Source organism: Macaca fascicularis, chromosome 18 (genome assembly GCF_037993035.2).
Source record: "Macaca fascicularis isolate 582-1 chromosome 18, T2T-MFA8v1.1".
NCBI lineage: Eukaryota > Metazoa > Chordata > Mammalia > Primates > Cercopithecidae > Macaca > Macaca fascicularis.
In genome coordinates this window covers 18,549,868-18,573,040 of record NC_088392.1, presented here as the reverse complement: position 1 = coordinate 18,573,040, position 23,173 = coordinate 18,549,868, and the positions used below count along the sequence as shown (strand labels likewise).

General features: G+C 35.6%; 1 protein-coding gene across 19 annotated transcripts in view; it reads left to right on the top strand.

The window, feature by feature from the left end:
• Positions 1-23,173, top strand: part of RELCH (RAB11 binding and LisH domain, coiled-coil and HEAT repeat containing) — a 121,741-nt gene that overhangs the window by 88,411 nt on the left and 10,157 nt on the right. For 10 of the 19 annotated variants that reach the window (XM_015439671.4, XM_015439670.4, XM_045377788.3 and 7 more), the window contains 6 exons: positions 353-452; positions 5,109-5,191; positions 5,980-6,043; positions 7,639-7,777; positions 12,638-12,754; positions 17,139-17,227. In XM_015439671.4, the coding sequence (XP_015295157.1) occupies positions 353-452; positions 5,109-5,191; positions 5,980-6,043; positions 7,639-7,777; positions 12,638-12,754; positions 17,139-17,227 (592 nt within the window). Of the gene's footprint in view, positions 1-352; positions 453-5,108; positions 5,192-5,693; positions 5,777-5,979; positions 6,044-7,638; positions 7,778-12,637; positions 12,755-17,138; positions 17,228-23,173 lie in introns of all 19 variants that reach the window. The other 9 variants (XR_012427220.1, XR_010582812.2, XR_012427219.1 and 6 more) reach the window with 3 other exon arrangements.

Below are 23,173 nucleotides of genomic sequence, written 5' to 3'. Positions count from 1 at the left end.
CAATTCTTCTGCCTCAGCCTCCTGAGTAGCTGGGACTACAGGTGCGCACCACCACTCCCAGCTAATTTTTGTATTTTTAGTAGAGACGGGGTTTCACCATGTTGGCCAGGATGGTCTCGATCTCTTGACCTCGTGATCTGCCCACCTCATCCTCTCAAAGTGCTGGAATGATAGGCGTGAGCCACCGCGCCTGGCCGAGAATCTTAGTTGCAACCTATATAAGCAAACAAAGTCATTCCATATGTTCTGCAAATATTGTTATCATTAATATTCCTTATAAATATTGTGTTTTTCAGTATACCAGTAAGGGACTGTGGCTCTCCATTTTAACACTGTTTTTTTTTTCTTCTAGTGCAAATCCAGCCTACCATGAGTTACTATTAACTGTTTTGTGGTATGGTGTTGTCCATACTTCAGCACTCGTCAGGTGTACTGCTGCTAGAATGTTTGAGGTATGTCAACAGATGCCTCTGTTGGTTTCAATTGTAATTTTTTTTTTTTTTTTTTTTTTTTTTGAGAAGAAGAAAGGAATTTTTTTTTTTTTAAAGATATCATGTTATGTTAATATATATTTTATGGCTTTTAACAGTGTCTAGTTGTGTACTGTGTGATGGGGCAGAAATTTAGCTTTAACATATTTAAAAATGGTTTTTCACCTTACTGGTTCCTTGAATGTTATTCAGTTATCACTTTTATTTCTCCAACTATCTTTTAAATCTTATTTTAATTTCTAACTTACATAACTCTTTCTGACTATACTTTTCTATTTACTGAGGTAAATGACTACTAAAATAAACTGAAAAAGCATAGGATATCTTTCAAATTGTAAAATATAGTTGAATTTATCAGTAGCATTAGAAAACGAATTATTGCAATTACGGAAATGTTTATTTTATTGATTACTCCTACTTCACTATTCCCTAACATTTCATATGTAGAATAGCATCCCAATACATTAACTGCCCATAGAGTTGTAAAAGAGAGGAGAGCAGATAATTTACCTAAATTGTATTAAATTACTACCTACCCAAGTGAAGTATGAAATTGAAAGAACTATCTTTTGTACCCATCATATAGCAAATTATGTCATAGCCCTAGTATGTGTGTAGGCAGGGAGCAGTGAGATTGAGGTTTAGAACTTTATTTGAGCACTAAAATTGGTCTACTGTTTCTTGTTGATCTTCAGTCTTGCAATAAACCTAGGCTGCCTGGGTTCAGTTTCCATCTCTGATACCTAGCGACTTTGTAGATTACTTGGACAAGGTTGCACCTCTCCGTACCTTAGCTTCCTCATCTACAAAAGAAAGTTGATAACAAAAAGTATCTGTCTCAAAGTATCAGTCTGAAAGGATTTTTGTTAATATTAAACTAATTAATGCTTTTAAAGCCCTTAAAACAGTCTCTGGAACATAATAAGTGCTTATATGTTTTATATAAGCCCATAATAAATGCTTATATGTTTACTGTCATTATCATTATTTTTTTCATCCATGCTAATACTTCACAAAATATATGATGGTAATAGGGAACATATACTTATCCAAACTAAAATTGCCCCAATATTCATGTGATTCTTAAAATACCTAAACATTTATTTCTATAAAAAGACTTGGATAATTCAACTCTTGCTGAATATCAGAATTTCTCCACAATTGAAAATAAATTGCAATTGGAGATGGGGTAGTGATATATTTAAAATATATGCTTTCTAAAATTCTGAAATATGTAAGTTAGATTTGTGAATTCAAGAAGACTCCATTGTTGTCAGGAAGCTGAAAATTCTCCATCCATGTTATTCCCTCAGTTATCATACAGAAGCAATTTTTAAAAAGCCATAATCAGAGGTTTTTTGTGAAGATGAATGCCAAAGTCACTATTTGGTTTTATGTCTAGTACAAGTTCCTTCTGGATGTAAATTGTTTTGATTATTCAATATGCTGAAAAAGAGGCATGACCATGAAAGAAAAGTCATTCATCAGAATCTCCTCTCCCCAAAAAGAAAAAAGTATCTTTTTAAATGAAGAGCTATTTCTTTCATACACTCTCTTCCTATGATTTTATTCTAAGCTCATAAAAGCCATTTCTTTTTCTTAAATCTTTCATCTCTGAAATGTGAGTGTGCACTGGTGAATCATACCATATAAATGAAAATAAGTAAATAAAATGAATCCTCCCTGTTCATTTGCTTTGAAGTTTTTTGCTTGTTTGGTTTGGTTTTCTGCCTTCTTGTATGTGGCTTATGTCTGGTTTTGGTTTCTCTGTTTGCTGTCAGTGCTGGTCTGGAAACTATATCTATCTATGCTTAAGCAGTTTTCAGTGTCCTCTCAGGTCGTTGATGAACTTCTGGGTCTTGTTTGAGAGACTGTTTCAATGTTTTTCAAATTCATTAATGATACATTTCAATAAGCATGTCAGAAAAAGTTATCAGTAAGAGAAATTAAAGTTCCTTTTTTGTCAGTGATTCTTATTTGAACAAAATTGTATTAAAAGAATAAAGGGTCATAAGATTTATTTTGATACCAATGCTTTATAATTTAGAATTACGCCTGCTTATCCTAAAAAAGTTAATTCAAAATCAAAACATAAAAAAAATTCTTTTTTTAAAAGGTGAGACCAGAAACTGTTGAGAAGAAAATGAGAAATGCTTATACCAAGAACTTAATAGGATATGGTCACTGAAATTCACTAATAAATTTAGGTTAGTTTTTAGACAGCAGGACAAAAAGAGGGAACCCAATCAATCATATTATTCCCATTGTTTTAAATAAGAGAATATAAATTACTTTTTGAAGTAGCGAATTAATAAAATTATTTTATAAGAGGAATTTATCATGTGTTATAATAAATTTCCCAAAAGATGCAGAAAAGAACTTCATATATATTTTAATCATAAGGAAATTGAGCATGTCACATTAGAACACAACTCAAAGAAGTCATGGATTTTAAGTCAGATGGGACAGAGTTCCTTTGCAGACACTATGACTTAGACTCTAAAACCCTGGACAAGTTACTTACCTAAGCCTCAGTTTCTTCATCTGTTAAAATATTGATGATATTTGTACTTACTGCATCAAGTGAAAAGATCAAATGATATATTGTGTTAAAGTGTATAACAATTGATAGCTCTTAAATGTACTTTGTGATTTTCTAGCTTAATAAAGAAATTGAACTTAAAAAACCCTACACCAATGAAAAATGAATTTGTCCCCTACATTATCGTCTTTTTTAATGCTTTTGACAGACTCAAAATAACAGAAATTTCAAGATACTGATTCAAATCTAAGCAATCTTACTTACAAAATGATACAGAGAAGAAGGTTGTATTTAACAATATTTGAACTTCCTTGTCCTATTTCTTTCTATCCAATATCTGTAATGTTTAAGATATTAAAAGTTCTTTGTCATTTTATTATCTGTGTGGTTTTTTTTTTGTTTTTTTTTTTTTGAGGCGGAGTCTTCACTCTGTTGCCCAGGCTGGAGTGCAGTGGCACCATCTCGGCTCACTGCAAGCTCCGCCTCCCGGGTTCGCGCCATTCTCCTGCCTCAGCCTCCCGAGTAGCTGGGACTACAGGCGCCCGCCACCACACCCGGCTAATTTTTTGTATTTTAGTAGAGACGGGGTTTCACCGTGTTAGCCAGGATGGTCTCGATCTCCTGACCTCGTGATCCGCCCGCCTCGGCCTCCCAAAGTGCAGGGATTACAGGCGTGAGCCACCGCGCCCGGCCTATCTGTGTTTTTTTATAAAAATTATTTCAGAATATTGAAGTAGATTCTAAAATGAATCAATTGGTAAATGGTGAAAAATCATTGCAAAATTAAGAATCTTCACATAAAGTGAGTTACTTTCTCTGATGTGTTATATAGGAGGAATACCTTCACATATGCACACAATGGTAGATTTTTGTTACTAAAAATTCTGTGACATCTTTGATCTTCTGTGAGGACTAAGTACTAGTTACTAGGTAAACAGATTGGTAAGCATTTAGGATTAATATGTGCTTACATTCTGAAATTGAGAAGGGGATTGTGCTTCTCGGTTGAACTCATAAACTTCAGTAATATTTATCAAACAAAACGTATATGGCTCAGTATCGTTCTCTTGTATTACAATTTAGCATTGGTTGCTAAATGAATTGTTTTGTGATTAGATTATAGAGATCTAGTTCTACTCATCTTTTTTATTTTTAATTTTGTTTGAATTTATAAGAAATCTAAAACAAAGTCATATTTAGATATTAACTATCAAAAAGTTGTTTAAATTAGATCATTTCTTCCAAACATATTACAGATCATATATTCTTGCAGTAATAGAAATAATTAAACTCTTTCTTGAATGCCTGTTTGTCAGGCACAGTATTTAGGTATGTTATTTGCAAATTCATAGCACAACAGCCCTTTGAGGCAGATAACAATATCACCATTTTCAGATGAGAAAACTTGCGTTTCAAGAGATGATGGAAAATACTATATATCTAAGACCACATGGCTCATAAGTGGAGAACTGGCGTCTGAACCCAGATCTGATTCCCAAGTGTAATACTTTCCAATAGACAGCATTGTAGCTCTGTACCTCAAAAGAAAAAGCTATATTATTTAAAAGGTTAGGAATTTTCCTATGTGGTTTTAAAATACACTTGCTATAGCACAATAATAAGTGGTTTAGTGGTGGCTGCTACTTATGTGAGTTTGGTTTAAAAATAGCCCAGTTTGTACCCTGTTGGTCATAATAAAAGCATACCACCCTTACTTCTAGAATTTTAACCGTAGAACACAGTATGTGTCAAAGAAGCTAAAAAAGTATTCTTTTAAGTTGCATTTTGATGGACATTGAAATTGCTTAGACTCTTTGACCAAAAGTACAAACTGCTATTGAACTGGTGACAAAATCTGTTTTCGTGGACGCTAGGCTACTTAAGCTTTATTTTCCTCCTAAGCATTCTCTGCCTTTGGAAAGCACTCTAGAAGCAGTATTTGCTTAGCTTCTAATTTTGGTTTTGCTTTTGTGTTTTCTCTCTTTCTCTTGGTTGTTCCTTCCTTCTTCCCGTGGCGCACTGTGTTTGCTCTTTCCGTGCATCACCTGTGAATACCCCCTGTGCTGACCAATCAGCTGTTGGTGAAGGGGGTGAATGAAACTCTGGTAGCTCAGAGGGTTGTTCCTGCTCTCATTACTCTCTCCAGTGACCCTGAAATGTAAGTGTCATCCCTGCCTTTTATATTCAGCATCCCTTTCAAAATGTGCCTGCCAAGAAATAACCATCAGCTCTTAAATTTATTGAAGAATCTCTTTAAATTAATAATATTGGATTATACTTACTTGATTTTAAACTTTATCATATTATTATTTATATATCATGGTTCTTTTTAAATCAACCCTCACTGTAAATGTAATTTGGAGGCCATGTATTGAAAAAATATATTAGTATATTAGTGCTCAATAAATACTTCCATAACCTAAAATATGCTGATGGACTGTTTCTTTCAAGCCAAGAAGGGATGCTCTCCTAATCTCACTAACAGGTTGTTACCAGTAAGTGTAGTAGCATGAACCAAAGGCCTAACATTTTAATGTCTCGTGTGGATGACTAAACCAAGAAAGGCCAATGAGTCTGCCTGCCCATCCTCAGTCACAGCTAACCCAGTTCTTATTCCAGTTTACCAAACCATTTTTTATTGCATGTTGACTGGTTTACAGCTGACTCTTCGAGGCATGAGTGAAGCGTTAGTTGACAAGCGGGTTGCTCCGGCCCTTGTTACCTTGTCCAGTGATCCTGAATTGTGAGTTTCACAGACTGCGACCTTAAGTTATCCTGTCTGTCTTTTTGAGCATTCTTCTTGGTCTGCTTTTTTTAAATTTATTTAATTTGTCATTGCTAGAGACTAATACAGTATATTTACCTTGTACTTACTTTAATATACATTTTAGTAATACTCATTGTTCATCTCAAAGCTTCAGTTTCTTTCTTTTTTAATTCTAACAGCTCTGTCAGGATTGCCACAATTCCAGCCTTTGGCACTATTATGGAAACAGTAATTCAAAGAGAGGTAGGAAATAATTGAAATTTATTTATGTCTGTGTAATATTGAGGTGATCACGATACATGTATCTGGTGGTAGACAGCAGGGAGCATCTTACCTTTTATTTTGTGCCCTAGTTAGTTATAGGCCAGAGGAGGATCTCTCTATGTGAAAACATGGTAGCCTAACCAAGGTATATTTCCATATCCTAAGGAAATCTCTAGTCTTTCCTCTCAATCAGAACATTAAGTATAGGCCAATCTTTCAGGGATGTCCAAGGGAGAGAATATAGTCATGAGTTCTTAGTTTCTCTTTCTGATTGGGCCAGTAAAGCCCCTTCCTCATCCCTCTTTTCTACTTATCACTAGAGACAGAAACTAAAAACCACGGCTTCAGGCTGCTAAAAGCCTTAAACAAAACAAAACAGATCAACAACAAAGTAAGGTGTGTTGGACAAGCTTGCTAGATGTTCTGTTGTAAGCCGAGCTGGATATTGCAGTTTTGAATAATCCTTCAAATCAGGTCTAGTTCCAAAGCCTGCTGTTATCCAGTAGGCTTCTGGCCAATCTACATAAATTCTTGATTGCCAGTGTTGCGGAGATTGCAGGACTGTTTTCCCAGATAACATCAGGAACACAAATGTATCTCAGTTATCAATGAAGGCAAGAGGGCACTTGTATTCTGATAACTCTGTCACTGATATGAAGCCGTAAAAGTCATTTAGTAGACTGGTATCCTCTTGTTGCAGAGTAGATCATCGTCTGGGCAGACCCTCTGTCATGCCTGTTTCAGGAGACCACCAAGGTCTTCCTTCTTAAGGTGTATTTTGATTCTGAAACTGATTTCAAGTTTTTTAGATTCTGTTTGCAACACTAACTGTAAGACACTTCTCAAAACTGGTATCAGATTTTTATTCTTTGTTATTATATTGGGTATATCCTTATACAAATGAAAAAAAAACCTTGTAGATTAGAACATAAATTATTTGTGGACATATTACCCAAAAGAGAAAAGTTTTAATAAAACTCCTTCATCATATAGATTTTTTATAACAAAAACTGAAGTTTTGTTAGTTACAGAAAGAATGTTTTCCATTTTTTCACTTATATATTTCACTGGTGAAGCCACAGAGGAAAAGCACATCATTCTGCAAAGCTTGCAGTCTTAGCAGAATTTCAACATGTTCTCGAATCCTAAAATAAAAATGTCTTTTAGGGAAATGTGAGTAAGATATAAGTCATTAATGACTCATTGCTTTCAGAAGGTGAATAATTGGGTAACTTACAGTGTGTTTTGTTTTAAGAATTATAATTTAGATACAAAATAATCATAAATGTACCTACTTTTCCCTAAATACAGTGGGATTTTTTTCTTTTGTTATGATTTGTTAGGAACATTTGTATTTTTTAATTAAGAATTTATAAGCATAAGCAAAGGAGGAAACCTTCTCTGAGCCAAAAGATTAAATAACTACTTATTTAATTCCAAATTTCTACTGTCTTTGGAATATAGGTTGCTTTAATCCACTGCTGTAAGTCATGTTTAACATGTGTCTTTCACTTTAACAACACTACTCAGTTTTCAATACTCTATAAAATGACTGTACAATATCCAATTTTAAGTTGCTGGAAAGGGTGAAAATGCAGTTGGCTTCTTTCCTGGAAGATCCTCAGTATCAAGACCAACATTCTTTGCATACAGAGATCATAAAAACATTTGGTAGAGTTGGCCCTAACGCAGAACCCAGGTTCCGAGATGAGTGTAAGTTTGCATTTTTCTACCTTTTTCCTGAATTGTAATGTAAGATCAAAGCCAGACACTCCTCTAAGGCCTTGTCATGTATTAAAATCTTGGTGCATTTGTCATGTGTTAAAGCCTTGTATACTTCTGTGTACTGAAAGCTGAACATGAAACAAGTTAGTTACTGTGAATTAATCAGTATTGATATTAGTGGATGGTTTTGTTTTGTTTTGAGACAGAGTCTTGCTCTGTCACCCAGGGTGGAGCGCAATGGCATGATCCCAGCTCACTGCATCCTCTGCCACCTGGGTACATGTGATTCTTCTGCCTCAGCCTCCCGAGTAGTTGGGATTACAGGTGCCCACCACCACGCCCAGCTAATTTTTGTATTTTTAGTAGAGACAGGGTTTTGCCATGTTGGTCAGGCTGGTCTCGAACTCCCGACCTCAGGTGATCTGCCTGCCTCGGCCTCCCAAAGTGTTGGGATTACAGGCGTGAGCCACCGCGCCCAGCCTAATGGATGGTCTTATACTGTATATTGATTGCTGTAAGACATATGAAGAGTAACTCAAACTTAATTTCAAGTTATTTTAGAAATGTTTCTTAATAACTGCTAATTGCTAAATACTGTGCTGCCTTAGAGTTTATTTTTTTACTTTTAAGGAAATTTTTGTGTGTTTCTGGACATGTTCTTATGAAAAATAGACATTTCTCCCGCTTAGCATGCCATTCAGCATGATACATAACTTTGTTTTAATTCATAGCTTGTTGATCTGCTACATGATCTTCCACAGTTATCGGCCTTTTTTCTCTAGATTTTACAGAGTCTCTTTTATTGTGGGCCTCAACATTTATGGCCACAATTTCTTTGGATAGCATCAAAGCATCAAGAAATTATGACTGCAGAAGTATATCAGTTATCATAGCGCTTTTATTTTTAGCAATTTGACATGCTCTAGAGAGGGCCACAAGTTGGGTCATTTAAATCAGTTTGGTTTCTAGTACATTATTTTATTCTCTGGCGGACTGTTATATATCCAGGCTAGCATATGACTCTGTAAAATTAGAGTCATCAACAAAAAATACTAAGTCAGGATTTGGACTGCAGTGTCCAAAAACTCGGTTGAGGCCATGCACACTGATCACGCTATAGAAACACAGTCATGACATTTTTTTCACTGGGTAAGTGTCTTCATAATTAGCCAACTAACAGAAGAAAGTTGATATTTTAGTTAGCACTAGGGATAGTTCCACATGTTGCAGCGTCAAATTTACAGGTGATTCTAGGTAGGAACTCTGAAGGTGCTTTGACTTTTTGAGGCTGTAGTTGCTCTGAGGCAAGGAGAATAACTCTTGGCTCCTGGATTAAGGGATAGGCTCAACACACAATGGGTCTTTGGTGTGTGCCATGTTGTCAAGTTAAATGGGTATTTGGTATGTTGCCACGTTAAACGGGTCTTCGGTATGTGCAATGTTGTTGCATTAAATGGGTCCTTGCTGTGTGCCGTGTCGTATTGCTAAAACTTTTCTAGAGCGTGATCTGACCTTTCTATGTACATTCAAAAGAAAGACTCATGATAATCTGGGAAGAATCCATCTGGATTCTTATAGGATCTGCTCCAGTTATTTTGTTGATTCTTTGGAATCTTTTTTCATTAATTCTGGGACTAGAGTTATTTCTCAAATTAAACATAGTGTCAATATCTTAATGTCTCTTTCTAGAATTTTCAAGAACATCTAAAAATAACCCTTCCATTTTATTTGACAGTTTTAATTGTAGAGTAGATACCCACCTATCAAATTTGTAGGAGTTGTACAAGAGGAAAAAATGAATTTTCTTCTCGTAATGGCCCTAAAATAACAATTAAAGGTTGTTTTAGGAACAGATTGAGGTGAGAAATTCCCACTGCTTGAATAGTTCTAGTAAACCATTATCCTTGAAGCCTCCTGCAACTTACTGTGTACCCACAAGTATGTCTTATACATCTTCTTTCACATTTTGGTACAACCAGATTTTTTTTTTAAAGATAAAAAGTAGCCTTTTTCCCACTTTTGTACTTACTTCTCAGTCAAGTGGCTACTCTTTTGCTTTAGAACTTACTCTGAGGAATTTAGTACTCTATATTAATAAGATAAATATTGAAGTAGAACCTGTATGAAGAATGCTGTAGTGTGATTCGTATGTATTTCTAGATGATTGGCTTTGGGAGTTTGGAGGATGGACAGAGAATTTCTGGGTAGTAATGTCTCCCTTGGAGTGGCATTTTGGGTATTTAGGTATTTGCCCCTCTATTTCTTGGTTAATAGCAGACATTAGTTCTTTCAGTGGCCATTGTTCTTTCCCAATTATTAGTTATCACAGGACCTTTGGTCTTGTTTTCATTTTTAAGAACCAGTTGTTTTATCTGCAACACCATAGAGTTGTTTTTTGTTTTCAGCTATTTTACTTAGTAAGGCTCTCTGAAAATGTTCAGTCGTACATTGGAGATTTTCTAAAGTGGCAATTTTCCATTTCTGATTTTTTTCCCCTAAGTTTATTGTTTGAGGTCTGGGCCCATTTATTCAAACAAACAAACAAAAACAGGACAAGATTCCCTTTATGACTATTAGATCTACCCCAGAATATTTTTCGAACGTTTTCTGAAATACAGTTTTTGTTTGTTTGTTTGTTGTCTTTGAGGCAGAGTCTTACTCTATCACCCAGGCTGGAGTGCAGTGGCGCCATCTCGGCTCGCTGCAACCTGCACCTCCCTGGTTCAAGTGATTCTCCTACATCAGCCTCCCAAGTAGCTGGGATTACAAGCACGCACCACCACATCCAGCTAATTTTTTGTGAAATACAGTTTTATAAAATCTCCTATTATCCTTTTTTCATTTATAATTTTAAATTTTTGTTCAATCTACCCTAAAGAAAAAGGCTTCTGCAGTGACCTTATGTTATGTATTTCCTCTTTTTCTTTCCCACTGAAGGTCAGTTTTAGAATTAGCCCGTCTAAGTCAGGCATGGTACCACGTGTCTATAGTCCCAGCTACTCAGGAAGCTGAGGTGGGAGGATCACTTGAGGCCAGGAGTTCAACACCAGCCTGAGCAACATAGCAAGACCAAGTCCCTACAAAAGATTTTTTAAAATTAGCTAGGCATGATGGCACACATCTGTAGTCCATCTACTCAGGAGGCCAAGGCAGGAAGATCATTTGAGTCCAAGTGTTCGAGTGTGGTGCACTATGATTGCACCTGTGAATAGTCCTTGCACTCCAGCCCAGGCAACAAAGCAAGACCCTATCTCTTAATAAAAAAGAAAGAATGATATCCATCTGGGTTATTATTAAATCATCTCCTGGTCCTTCATCTCCTACTGCTTTTAACTGTCTGTCTATATCTGAGGGGTTAACAATTAAGTGAATTAATTAATACATATGTGGTAGCCCAGGACAATATGTGTGTAGTGAAATCTGAATTCTATAGTAAAGTTCTGTCTGTCTTCCCGAGAATTAGGAAGATCCTTAATTAGAGCCTTTAACTTCCTTGAGACTAGAGTTTAAATGAACTTCTATAGATTTGTCTTCTAGTCAAGCAATTTTAAGGGGATATTATGCAGTGTGATTATTGTATTTCTGAGAAAAACACTGTAAAAAGGTCAGAGACTCAGGAGAAGATGGAATAAAGAAACCATGTATGAATAGATCAAGTGCAAGATGATAAGTTTCTGAAGGTTTGGGCAGAAATGAACTAGTGAGTCTTCGAGGGAGACATAGAGTCACTATTTTGTTGAGGTCTCAGCATGCCAATTAGTGAAGCTTTCAACTCAATGTTTGGAGTTTTTGTCTCCTAATTTGTTCTAGAGCTCCTCACAAATATACTGTTATTAATTTTGACGAGTCAAAAGGTTCCCTAAAAATGATCATTGTTATTCTAAGTTTTTGTGGGGTTTTACTAAGCTAAGCATGAAAGTTGTGATTATTGCCCCAGCTTATTTAGGAAGCAGGAGTTTTTCCAGGAGAAGATTATGACTTTTATATACGCAAACTCAGTGCAAACAAGAAAGGGGTCACTACAGTTGGTCAGCAGTTGATGCTGCTTATGAGTGGTGGTTTGTGATCCTCAACCAAGCAAGACTAGAAAGGGGCTGTGTGATTGGTCTTTTGATTAACAATTTAACAATCACTGACCCTGAAGCCATTTCTTCAAAGAGCCCTGGTTTTAGTGGGAAATGGTATCCAGAAAATACAATCTTAGGCTCTAGAGGTGCTCTTTGCTACTGATTTGGTTTTTGTTTCTTGGACCATTGCTTTTATTTAGCAGTAGGTTGAAATTTTATGTTACTCTTTGAGGGTATTAAACTCATTGAATAACTTGAAAACTCAGCCACCAATGTCAAGTGCTATTTGACGTTGGTCTTTGCTAAGAATTTGAGAGACTAAAGCTAATAATATTATTCTGAAGTGGTGAAATAATAGGTTGTTGAAAAAGAATATACTCTATATTTATTTAATAGCAATGGTAATATTTTTATGAAGAAACTTATCTGCAAGTATAAATAATACAAGAGGTAGGTTGCTTATAATTATTTGGGCTTCATTTTTCAAACTGGGAAACTGAATTACAGTGAGGCCAAATAATCTATATACATCTTCATAATTAGATAATAGTGACAGTGCTACAATTTGTTTCTCCCAAATGCCAGATCACTTTTTGTTTTGAAAAACTACTTTCTTCCCTAGTTAAAAAAAAGCAAATATAAGATGTGGGTAACCTTTTGAAATCATTCAGAATTAAAATGAAATTTCATAAATTAAAGTGATAAATTATTGTTAAAGTGTGTCAGGGTTTTGTATGCACGTTTTGGATAAAAATTTAACCCTTTCTTTTTTCTGTTTTAGTTGTTATACCACATTTGCATAAGTTAGCCTTGGTGAACAACTTACAGATTGTGGATTCTAAAAGACTGGACATTGCTACGCATCTTTTTGAAGCCTACAGTGCACTTTCCTGTTGTTGTATCCTTGCTTTATTACAGTGTATCTACATAACCATCTTAGAGTGGAACTTGGTTGTTAAAGATTGAAAAGTAGAACTTCTCTTCTTCAACTTACATAGGAATTGTAGAAAATTGAAGATTTGATTTGTCTCACTCCACTCCATCTTCTAGCCATCTCATAATTTTAAAAGATAATTTTAAGTCCTCTGTGCTGTTATGCTCTATAGTTTTGAGAATTTTGATGAAGTTCTTAACCTGAAGTTTTTATTTATATTAGCTACATGACCGAGCAAGAAATGAAGAGCAGAAAGAATTGCAGCTGAGACTTCTGTTAATCAAAAGGAAGCCTTGTATATATGACTTGGCATTTAGGTTTTTCAGTGAATGTTTAACTCTCAGTATCCAGTGGAATATTATGAATATCTCTTAGAGAGATATCACACATTGGAAAAGTACAGGGCCAACAAAGCTAATGATCTCCAGTGATTACAGAACTGGGAGAAAACTTAGAGATCATGTGGGTCCATGTCAGTGACTGTAAATGATTAAACTAAGGCTTAAAGACGTGAGTGGCTTCTGTTTTTTATAGTTAAAAGCAAAACTGTGACTGGAACAAAGAGCTTTAGCCATTCTGTTAAATATTCTCTTTACTATCATATGCCTATAAAATAAAACTAAGAAGGAAGTAAAGATAACGATGGGCAAAGTGAACTCCCAACTTTTAGGCTCTTTTATTTAAAAGGCAGAAGGGTTGAAGAAAGGGGAAATGAGAGATTGAAAAAAGAGTGAAAGGCTAAATACTAAAGTACATGCTCAACAAAAACCAGAGAACGAAGGAAGAGCTTCAGGATTTTTATATATGGTTCACATTGTTATATACCAGTTTGATGTAATAAGCAACATGAAGAGGTAATTTTAAATGAGATAAATATGCCATAAAATATTACTGACAGTCATTGACACTGGATTCTTGACTAGAATGTACCAAGAAGAGGTTATTTTTGTTCAGAATAAATCAAATAGAGAAAGTAGAAAAGTAGAGCTATCTGTTAAGTAGCTATATGTCTTTGGAAATACTAAAACTGAAAGTTGGATGCATGGTTGAGAGCAGTTTATGTTGGAAATCTGTTACAAATGACCTAATCATGAGGAAGATATGAGCCGTCTTTTATAATACAGATGGCACCATGTTTTAATAATAATTTTGTAACCTCAACTATTCACATCTTCTATAAGTTTAGTTCCACTAAAAGCAGAACTTATCATTCTTGATTTCTTGTTGGCATTTTCAACTTAGGGAAGATAGAGGAAGCAAAAAGAGGAACTGATATTCTGAATTAGCAAGTAAGAATTCTTTAGTATTGGAGAAGTGATAGGACCCTTGCAAGAAAGCAACAGTGGCGCATCGCAGAGTTTGTATCTCAAAGAAAGAAAACATTGGTATGTTTAATTGGACTTTGTGAAAGTAATATTTAAAACTTACACAAAACGTTATGTAGCAGAGAGTTTCTAAAGGAATATGCCTCAAGGAAAATGGGAAAGTCAAAAGATTCAAATGTTTGGCTCTGTAAAACCAAAGTTTCCAAATAAGGAAGGCAGTGGTTTCCAAAGAGCATAGAAATCTATACAGAAGGAATTATTGTGTGTTTAGATATGCATAGGATATCACTAGAGTAAATACAGTAAAAAGTCTACATACCAATACGGTAAGGGGAAGAACCATCTTAACAATAGGCCCTGTTCAAGTACTAAAAGTGTTAGTTCTACATGAGTCAGAACTTGTACTTGAGTCAACAGTGTTGTGGCCCCTAATAAAATCACATTGTTCTAATCTGTTCTGCTCCATTATATTCTAAGCTGATCCAGAAGAGTGTTCCTTTTAGCCTACCATCATGTTTTAATACAGACATTAGAAAAACTATAGTGTGTAACATTTTGGCATGATAATAAGTCAAGAAGTCATGTTTAAGGAAAGTTTGAAGGAATTTAGGAATGTTTAACCTGGAGAAGAGATGGCTTGGGGATGAAAAGATATTTTAAAGGTGTTTAGGTAGAAGGATGATTAGGCACACTGTGCAACTAAGGTACAGAGCTAACACTAACAAGCAGAGGTAACAGAGGCTGATTTCGTTTCTAAGAAAAACTTACTAATTGAGCTATCTAAAATGCAGTGATCTCCCTTAATAAACTAAGAATATTCTTTCATTGTTAGCAGTCAGAGGCTAACCATCATTTGCCAGTGAGGTAAAGGTGACTCCTAATATCTGATGGAACTAATTACCTTTAAGTTTCGAATCCTTGAGAAAGATTGGTCCATAGGGAAAAGGTAGGCCCCAATAGTGAGTAGAAAGAGGAAAAGAAAAGTGACTTCCCTCTTCTTTCTAAGTAGGGCCATCTTCAGCTTCTCAATCCATGCCCATGTTTCTCCAGATCAGACTCTTAAACTACTCATTCAAAGGTCATTCACAGTTATATTTTGGTGCCACTTTCCCCGTATCTTGAAAGCAAGACTACATAATAATTAGGTTGCAGCCCTCTATATGTCTATAGGGATTTGGTTTACCAGATGATGTTTATATTTTTCATACCTATTAAATTTATAAATCACTCATTATAGGAGCCTTGTTTGTGAACAATTTTTATTTATAACTGTATTTTCAAAGGAGTAGTTACACTGATTTTTTTCTCAGTGAAATTCATTTTTTCAACTAAGTCATCTTTATAAGGGAACTCATTTAAATCATCTATTTTAATCATCTTTATGGCCGGGCCTGGTGGCTCGCGCCTGTAATCCCAGTACTTTGGGAGGCCAAGGTGGGCAGATCATCTGAGGTCAGGAGTTCAAGACCAGCCTGCCCATCATGGTGAAACCCGGTCTCTACTAAAACTACAAAAAATTAGCCGGGTGTGGTGCCGCGCACCTGTAATCCCAGCTACTCGGGAGGCTGAGGCAGGAGAATCGCTTGAATCCAGGAGGCGGAGGTTGCAGTGAGCCTAGATCATGCCACTGCACTCCAGGCTGGGTGACAAGAGCAAAAAACTCTGTCTCAAAAAATAATAATAATAAATTATCTTTATAAGAGAACTCATTTACTGGCATTTTTGTGGTGTGATATTAAATAGGAGCTAGTTTTACAGGCTAACAACTAGAATAAAGGGAGAATGTATCAGAATTGACGTGAATGAACAAGATGAATTGTTTTCTGGAGAAATGCATCTGCTTTCCTGATACCTTTTAATATCAAGATAATCAACTAAAACTCAAAGATGACTAAGAACTACAAGTAATCCTAAACTTAACAAATGTTCTTATTACCACAAAAGCTCTGTTACCCAACTCAATCAGGACCCATAGTAGGTCAGTTTAACAGGATGGCTAAAGCAAGAAATCAGGAAAATGGTATCTACCTTAACTTACTTTAACTTAAAATGTATATATGTTATTTTCTTTTACCAGTCTTTTGATGTAGTCATCTCTTTTTTGTGAATTATAGTTAAACATCTTCTTTCTGAGGTAAATCATATCTGTAATGCAATTGTCTATGATTTTCAGGTTAAAGTTCTTTAAAGAGGATCCAGAAATATTTCTGTTATGCACTATAGAGTTTTTCTAGATTTTTATATTTTTCTCAATCTTTTACAATTGTCTTATACCTAATAGTTAAACAGCAATGTTTTAAGCAATTTGCATTTATCAGTTTTTCCCAAATCTTTCAACTTAGTTGTCATGGAAAACTTACTTTTTGGTTTGTTTTGTTTTGTTTTGTTTTGTTTTGTTTTTTTGAGACAGAGTCTTGCTCTGTCGCCCAGGCTGGAGTGCAGTGGCGTGATCTCGGCTCACTGCAAGCTCCCGGGTTCACACCATTCTCCTGCCTCAGCCTCCCGAGTAGCTGGGACTACAGGCGCCCACCACCACGCCCAGCTAATTTTTTGTATTTTTGGTAGAGATGGGTTTTCACCGTGTTAGCCAGGATGGTCTTGATCTCCTGACCTCGTGATCCACCCGCCTCAGCCTCCCAAAGTGCTGGGATTACAGGCGTGAGCCACCACACCCGGCCGGAAAACTTACTTTTTGTACTTTTTTCATATTCATTGAAACATCTGATTGGGTTACATGATTTAATTGTTATGCTCATTTTATACATTTCCATGACATTCTGTAATTTAAATGATGAATACCACTGACATAAATAGATTTGTGTGAATAAACACAATTGACTCCTGATAAATAACTTACTCTGCATGTGAGGATTCATGGTTGAGGGGAGCCTGTTTACCCTCAGTGATCACCATGCAATAGGCATCATCTAAGAAGGCTTCTCTTTTATATGGTACTAACTCGGTTGTTCTGTTGGACATACCAGTTTGGTTTCGTTTAATTCCCTTAACTACCTTGTCCCAAGTCATTTCAGAGGATTTAATGGTTAATCACTTTTTACCTGGTCTCAGATGTTTACGGACTGACATGGAACATCTCTCTCCAGAGCATGAGGTGAGCCACTGTGATTAGCAGTGCCATATTCATATTTTAATCCTTCATATACAGACTTGCATTCTTCTCTATGTGAGGCTTATCATATGCTATACTTAATTTTTTTTAATCTAGCTCAGTGTCATTTTATCAACTTATTTACTAGCTGTGATATCTTCAACAACTCCTTTCACATCTTTGAGCCTCTCTTTAATTGTCTAAAGTAGGGATAATACACTCTCCTTCACTTAATATGAGACTTTAATAAGATAATGTATGTGAAAATTTTTAACTATAAAATGTTGGTTATCTCTGACCATCAACTTTCTTAGATGCAGTTTCTATTTTCTGTCGTCATTTCCTCATAACTATTTTATTTCATTCTGTTTGTCTCCTGTTTCCCCTCGTTTCCTCTAAATCCCTGTTTATCATTTATTTTCTATTCTGTATCTTCAACCTATTTTTCCATCAGCTTTTCCTTTTACGATGTTTGACTCTGAACTCCTAAATAGCAAAAACTTCCTTTCATCCCTCTCCAAGTCTCGTATTCTTCCTGATCATCCACATTTACTCTCTCAACTTTTACAGTGTCTATTGGTACATCATATTCCCTGCATCACACTAATCCATTGAAACTGCCATCTTTAAGATCACTCGTGACCAAGCTGCCACCCTGACAGGACTTTCTTTTTGTTGTTATAACTTCAGGTCTCTCTGCAGCATTTTCTGATTCAAAACTCCTGTGGCTCCTGGGACTCCATTCTATTCCTGTTTTTTTTTTTTTTTACTTCTCTAGTCAGTTCTTCCCAATCTCCCCTCCTTTCTTACCTCACCTTTTCATTCATTAGAATTACTCTCCATGAACAAGTTCATCCATACTCATCATCTAACTTGCCTCTACTATATGTTACTATCAGACAAATTTCATCTTCTGCTCTAACCCCATGCTGGAGCCATAGAACTTCCTGGCTCACTGCTACCTGTCTATTTCACCTGCATGTCCTACAGGCATCTTGTAAAATTCAGCATGGCCAATCCCCTCAACCAGAATTACTCTCCGTCTCCCACTTTGGCTAATGCCACACGGCTTTCTCCCCAAATCATATACCTGATAGTTAACATGGAATATGTCCAATTAGTTCTTTAATTTCATAATGTCTTTCTAATCTCTTCCCTTTCTTTATACCTGTGCCACCCTGTTAGTTGAATCCTTTATTGTTACCTCATTGAAACCATTGTAGAATATCCTAATTTTTCTCCAATCTTAGCTCTCTACTATTGTTTCTCACTACAGCCAAAGTACTTTTTCTAAAGTATAAATCTCTTCGTCTTATTCTCCTATTAAAAACCTTTTACAAGTTTCTTACATACAAGGCCTTTTATCATCTGACACCTGTTCATCTTGATAGTTTCATCCCTCTCCCTTTCTCCTCCATCACACACTCTGCCCCAGCCATGCCAAACTAATTCATCTCCACCACATACATTGTCTTTTGCTTCCATGCCTTTGCCTGTTCTCTTCCTTCTGTCAGAAGAATACCATTGCATAATGTAAAGTAGGATGTACATTCAAAGGCTATATTACATATGTGTTTGTATTAGTCAAGGTTCTCCAGAGAAGCAAAACCAAAATGATATATTAAGAGATTTATTTTAAGGAATTGGCTTATGCAGTTGAGGGGGCTGGCAAGTCCAAAATATGTAGGAGAGACCATAAGGCAGAACACTCAGGCAGGAATTGATGTTTCAGGCTTCAGTCCAAAATATGGAGGGCAGGCTGATAAGCAGTATTTGAGGCAGATTCCTTCTTCAGGAAACCTCACTTTTTGCTCATAAAGCCTTCAACTGCTTGGATGAGGCCTACCCATATTTTTTAGGGCAATAATCTTCTTTACTTAAAATTAATTTATTGTAGATGTTCAGCACATCTACAAAATACTTTCATAGCAATGCCTGGGTCACTGTTTGATTAAATAACTGGGTATTATATCCTAGCCAAGTTGACACAGAAGACTATGACTAACTATCAGTCTTGTTTAAAAAACAATTATACTGTCACAAAGTTGATGAGGGAAAAAAAAGGAAAAATTTTTAAAATAATAATAATTAAACTAACACCCATGTAATTACTACCTAGCTTAATAGAAAATTACCGGTATCTTAAAAGTTCTATATATGCCCCTCCGTAATCATGTCCCTCTCCTGTGCTCCTCCAAGTTTAACACTTGCCCAGAATTTTATATTTATCGTACTTTTTCTTATTGTTTTACCACATATTTATTTATCCCTAAACAACATAGTGTTTAATTTTGCATATTTATCCTATCCTGTATATATGGAATCTCCTGTATGTATTCTTATATGATTTGCTTTTTTCACTCATTTTGTTTATAAGTTTCATTCTTATTGATATTTGCAAAAGTAGTTATCTTATTGTCCTTACTGAATAGTATTCCTTTGTATGATTATGCCATAGTTTATCCATTCTCCTTTCTGGGAAAATAGGTGATATTTTCAGTATTTTGTTATTATAAACAGAATTACAAGCATCTTATGATGCACATGTGCAAAAGTTTGTCTGTGAGATACAAACTAGGAATAGAATCAACAAGTTGTACAGTGTACACATTTTCAGTTTTGCCTGCTAATGCTAAATCGTTTTCCGAAATGCTAAGAATTTATACCCCTATAGGCAGTGTATGGGAGTACCCTCTTAGTTCTCATGTTTGCCAACACTTGGGATTGTTAAACTTTCTAATTTGGTGGATATAAAATTACCATTATGTTTCTGATTTGCATTTCTTTAATTACTGTCAAGTTTGAGCATTCTTTGGTATGCTTATTGATGAGTTGTGTTCTTCTATTAAAGTCTATTTAGTTTTTTTGCCTATTTTTCATTTAGGCTGTCTTTTTAACCGTTATTTTTTAGAAGTTCATTATGTATCTGGAATATACCAATACTTGGTCAATTTTATGTTTTATGAATATCTGTTTCCAATTTATATGTCTTTTCATATCTTTGGCATCTTCGAACACTGATTCTTAATTTTTTAATAGTCAGATTTATTGATCATTTCTAAAAGACATTATTTCCTATACTTCTGAAATTTTTTTTAATTGACTTTATATAATAAAATCATTAATTTTACTAGAATTGGTTTTTATGTATGATGTGAGCTAGCATTCCAATTATATTTTTTTTCCTATATGGACAATCTGTTATTTCAGTATTATTTATTGAACAGTTCATCCTTTTTGCACTGATTGGCAATGCTGCCTCTGTCATATATGAAGTTCCAATGTATGTACGTGCCTGTTATTGGGGAACATTCTTTCTCACTGGTTTCTTTGTCAATTATTATAAAAGCGATATGCTGTCTTCATTACATTTGTCTTGTTTAAAAGTCCAGAATTCCAGTAGGACAAGTCCAGCATCTTGTCCTTTTTTAGAAATGTTTTGACTGTTCATGACCCTTACCTTCCTCATGTAAAGTTTAGTATTATATTGACAGGTTCCAAGAAGGATCTTATTTAGATTCTGATTGAAATTGAATTGACTCTGTAAATTAATTTGGGGAGTCTTCTCTATGATTGAGTCTTGCTATATAGAACATGCTATATCTTATATTTATTTAGATCTCCTTTCAACACACTGGGACTACAGGCATGAGCCACCATCCCCAGCCTGGTTTTTTTGTTTTGTTTTGTTTTTCTTAATTTATTTTAAAGTTAGTTTTGAATAGGGATTTATCAGTTTCATTAATCTCAAATATTGCACTTTTAGCTGTGTTGATTTTTCCTACTGCTTTTTTTCTATTTTACTTATATCTGTTTTCATCTTTATTTCCTTTTATTTTGTTTAGGTTTGTTTTTCTATTTTTCTAACTTCTTGAGGAGGAAGTTTAGGTTATTTTTAAACTTTTCTTCTTTTCTGATATATTAATTTAAGGATTTTGGTTTTTTGTTTGTTTTTTTTGAGACAGGGTCTCACTGTCACCCTTGCTGGAGTGCAGGGTGCTGTCTTGGCTCACTGCAACCTCTACCTCCCAGTGATCCCCCCACCTCAGCCTCCCGAGTAGCTGGGTCTACAGGAATGCACCACCATGCCCAGCTAATTTTTTGTATTTTTAGTAGAGACAGGGTTTTCCATGCTGTCCAGGCTGGTCTCAAACTCCTGGGTTCAAGCGATCCACCCACCTTGGCCTCCCACAGTGCTGGGATTACAGGCTTCAACCACCATGCTCAGCTATGAATTTAAGGTTTTAAGTATTGTTTTAGCTGTATCCCTTGCATTTGCTATCTTTATTATCATTTAGTTCAAATTACAGTTTTATTTCCAGTATTTCATTACTGACCCATGGGGTTTGTTTAATTGGGGGGCAATGGGAATTATCTAGTGATATTTTTGTTACTGATTTCTAACTTAACTACAGTCAGAAAACAGTGTGATTTCAGTCCTTTGAAATTTGTTAAAGTTATCCTAATGACCCAGAATATGATCAGTGTGGCATTTGAAAAGAATATACATTCTGTCTTTATTAGGTATACTGTTTTATATATTTCAATAAAATAAGGTTAGTTAATTTTATGGTTCAATTCTATCTTCGTATCAGTTTTTTTGTGACCTGCTTGTTTCATCAGCTGTTGAAAGACATGTTAAAAGTTAAGACTGGCAGCCAGGCGTGGTGGCCCATGCCTGTAATCCCAGCACTTTGGGAGGCCGAGGCAGGCAGATCACCTGAGGTCAGGAGTTCACAACCAGTCTGACCAACATAGAGAAACCCCATCTCTACTAAAAATACAAAATTAGCATGGTGGTGCATGCCTGTAATTCCAGCTACTTGGGAGGCTGAGGGCAGAAGAATCGTTTGAACCCAGGAGGCAGAAGTTGCAGTGAGCCATGATCGCGCCATTGCACTCCAGCCTGGGCAACAAGAGCGAACTCCGTCTCAAAAAACAAAAAAAGTTATAATTGGGAATTGTCTACTTCCCCTTTTAGTTCTTTTCAGTTTTGCTTTGTATGTTTCTTAGATGCCCTTTATCAGGTTGGGGAAGTTTCCTTCTATTCCTAGTTTTTGAATGTTTTTATAATGAAGGGATGTTAGATATTATCAAGTATTTTTTTCTGCATCAATTGAGATGACCATGAGGTTGTTTTTTCTTCTATTGATACAGTGTGTTACATTAATTTATCTCAGAGTACTAAACCAACCTTGCATTCCTGGGATAAATCCCACTTGGTTATGTTGTATAATTCCTTTTATATTAGCTGGATTAAGTTTGCTAGTATTTTGTTGAGGATCCTTGCTTCCAAGATAAATGCTAAATCTAAGTCTATAGGACAGAACAAATAAGAAGCAAGCCTGTTTCACCACAAATTGCCCTACCTCCATTAGGGTATAGTGGGACTGAATAAGAAGAATAATTTAAAGACTTTAAAAGGATCAGATTCCCAGATTCCCTTGCCAACCTTGAAAGGAGACTGGAGCTTTGCTCTGTAGACTTGAGATATCGGGCATAGCTGAAAACCATACTGAAAAGAGGGAAAATAAGTGACAGCTAGTTAATGATGGGACACCTCATTACCCTTCAAAGTCTGGCTGTCAGGTTTATGCCTACAGGGGAAAACAGATCAACAGAAAGTTAGGTTGGTGCCAGATCTAACTTAAAGTGAAGTTTACCCATGCATAAAGAGATTCTAATCCACATTTTGGTGCGCCAGTCATTAGTAGACATCCCAAGATTACCAATCATTTTGAAAAGCCTAGAATACCAAAGATAGAGATGAAAATATAGAAGAAAGAAGGAGGGTACTGGAGAAAACAGACAATGTGAGGAGGATAAAGAAAAATACAAAAATTTCCCCTTAAAAACCAAAAAGCAAAAAACTAGCCAAACAAACAAATGCTATAACCTGTGAGACAAGAGAGTGGGGAAGCAGAGAATACATTCAAAAAAGGGTAATCT